Genomic DNA, 2500 nt, shown 5'->3' with positions numbered 1-2500 from the left:
GTGGGTCCTGGGTCCAACAGCGTTGGGATGAATTCATATATATATGAAATTCATATATATATATATATATATATGTTGTTTTTTTTAAATTGACGGGCTGCACCTTTAACCAATCCACTGCAGGGCCACAATTCTCCGAGCTCATTACCTCAGAGGAAAGTTTTCCTCCCAATCTTCCCCGCTTTGATGAACTTCGTCAGTCGCGTCATAAACTCGGGCTCGAGCCCTGAAGCATTAATTCAATCTGCTATCTCTGTGTTTTAATAACCCGTTAAAGGTTATTCCGCGGTTCCTGAAGGGTCAGGTCCCCCCCCCCCCCCGAGAGCCACGTCCGTTAATTCCATTCTTGGGGATTAACACACCAGCCTCCGGTGGATAAATGTGTATTTAAGCGTGTGTGTGTGTGTGTGTGTGAAAAGAGACGGGAAGCGTTTCAATGAGGAAGCTTATATATCTTAAATTATACGCTTGGAAGATTGTGTGTGTTCATGAGAGTGTGATTCAAAGCGCAAAGACAACACAATGAGTTGATCAGAAAAGATGGATTGATGGTGGACGTACTGTGGATTTACTGTGGACGTGGATTCAAACAGTTATTAAATGAAACAAAACCGGGACATTGAACGTCACATTCTTTTACAGCGGATAGTTTTCTTTCGGAGGTTCTGGGGGAAAGTTGAGGGTATAAAAAAAAAAGAATGTACATGAGAAGAGATGAAGATTAAAAAAACGCATATTCAAAATGAAAGCAGCGGAGGCCCGGATCATATCCTCGTATTCTCATTCTCATATTCCATGGCAATGATCAATCTGTATCATATCTACAATCATATGTACATTTGTGTACAAAAGCTGAGTAGGTAACTGCCATTAAAATAACTAGACCTTTAACAAACATACAAACAAAGGTATTAAAAAAGAAAATAATAATAATCTTCCCTTAGTAATTATCCTTAGTATTAGGGGGAAAAAAGAAAATAAATGTAAAAATCTATAAATACACAAATGTACAAATACTAAAATAAATACATGAATAAATGTAGAAACAACTAAATAAATAAATTTAGAAATGAATAATGGCCAATCAAAAATGGCCTCTTTCATCACAAACTGTATATATTTCTTTGTCTATTTGTGTATTTTTATAATTTATTTCTGCATTTATTCACTTATTTACACTTTTGTCATTTTGTGTCCTCCGTAGTTCCGGCCTCAGTCTTGAAATTCCTCCTCTTAGTTTGCAAACTCAGCAGAAGCTTAGCACACACACACACACACACACACACACACTAACACACACACACACACGCGCACACACACGCACACACACACACACACACACTTACTTGAGCTCTGGGTAAACGTTGTCCAAGTACCACTTAAAGGATTTGCACTTGAGCTTCTTGCGGAGTTCCACTCGGCCTCGGACGCTGATGAACAGAAATATTGGCCGGATTAGCAAAGAAATAATTCAAAAATAAACATCCGACAGTCAGAAACGCCCGGAGGCGGAGCAGAAGTGGAGCGAGCAGAGGCGAGGTGATGAAATGGCGTGCAGCCGCGTGCCGTGTGGGTGAGGCCTGCCGCCGTGATGCTTTAACGTCAGAAGGTTCTTACTCTCCGTAGGACTTCCCTCGAGCCGCAGGCCGGGCGGAGTAGTAGAAGAGACGGAAGTCGTCCATCCACACCTCGGCTGTGCGACGCGTGTTCCTGGGAGCAAACACACACTTAAAGCACCGTGTCATCAGTCTGATTTCAATGGCTTCACGTCCGCACAGTACGACGGACACTGCTTAAACATGGCGATTCTGAAAGCACTGGTTTGTGTGTTCAAGGAAACAAGGAAAAGATACATATCATCCAATGCTGCCAGGAAAAAGAAGTGTATAATGTGGAAGATGAGCAGTCGACGTTCATGTTGCAAACACCCATTGTCTCCGCAATCGTTCCTTCCAGATTCAGCCTGTCTGTAATGATGTCGCAACTTTACAACCTGGTTAGCAGCTAGCGTTAGCTTAGCAAACCGGCTAACAAAACATCAACATCTGGCTGTTTGGTGCTGCTGACAAGTTCATTCTCAAACCAACATGAGATATACATATATATATATATATATATATATATATTTTATTTTTTTTCCCCCTCGTTTATTGCGTTGATGATATTTAGCCGTTAGCTTTTTTTTTTGGCAGTTTGAAATCACGGCTGTGAAGAGTTCCCTTTCCTGGCCTGCAAGTGCAAAACGACCCGAAGAAAATGTAAACGTAAGAAGAAAAAAAAAAATGAAGTCAAACTAAACTAAAGCAGCGATAAATATTCGAATTACACACAGGAAACTGCGCCGTGTTGCACTGTCTCCGTCTCTTCTCCCCATTCACTCTCTTCTTCTTCCTCTCTCTGCAGCAATTAGCCACTAGCTGAGTTTCTCTGAGGCTGTGAACTCGTCTCGTTGAAATTACAAAAACCGTCCATTAGAGGCATCACACACACACACACACAC

The 2500-nt window shown here is 41.4% G+C and overlaps 1 protein-coding gene across 3 annotated transcripts in view; it reads right to left on the bottom strand.

The window, feature by feature from the left end:
• galnt14 (UDP-N-acetyl-alpha-D-galactosamine:polypeptide N-acetylgalactosaminyltransferase 14 (GalNAc-T14)) overlaps positions 1-2500 on the bottom strand; it is a 105504-nt gene that overhangs the window by 8983 nt on the left and 94021 nt on the right. For all 3 annotated transcript variants that reach the window (XR_004786355.2, XM_035617624.2, XM_035617623.2), the window contains exons 11-12: positions 1618-1710; positions 1347-1430 (exon numbers count right to left, since the gene is read on the bottom strand). Coding sequence is in view for 2 of the 3 variants with exons in the window: in XM_035617624.2 (XP_035473517.2) it covers positions 1347-1430; positions 1618-1710 (177 nt within the window). In the remaining variant the exon portion in view is untranslated. The remainder of the gene's footprint in view (positions 1-1346; positions 1431-1617; positions 1711-2500) is intronic.

Source organism: Scophthalmus maximus, chromosome 18, assembly GCF_022379125.1.
Source record: "Scophthalmus maximus strain ysfricsl-2021 chromosome 18, ASM2237912v1, whole genome shotgun sequence".
In the NCBI taxonomy this organism is placed as follows: domain Eukaryota; kingdom Metazoa; phylum Chordata; class Actinopteri; order Pleuronectiformes; family Scophthalmidae; genus Scophthalmus; species Scophthalmus maximus.
Note: the sequence above shows the minus strand (reverse complement) of the source record. Positions and strands in the feature narration are given on the sequence as shown.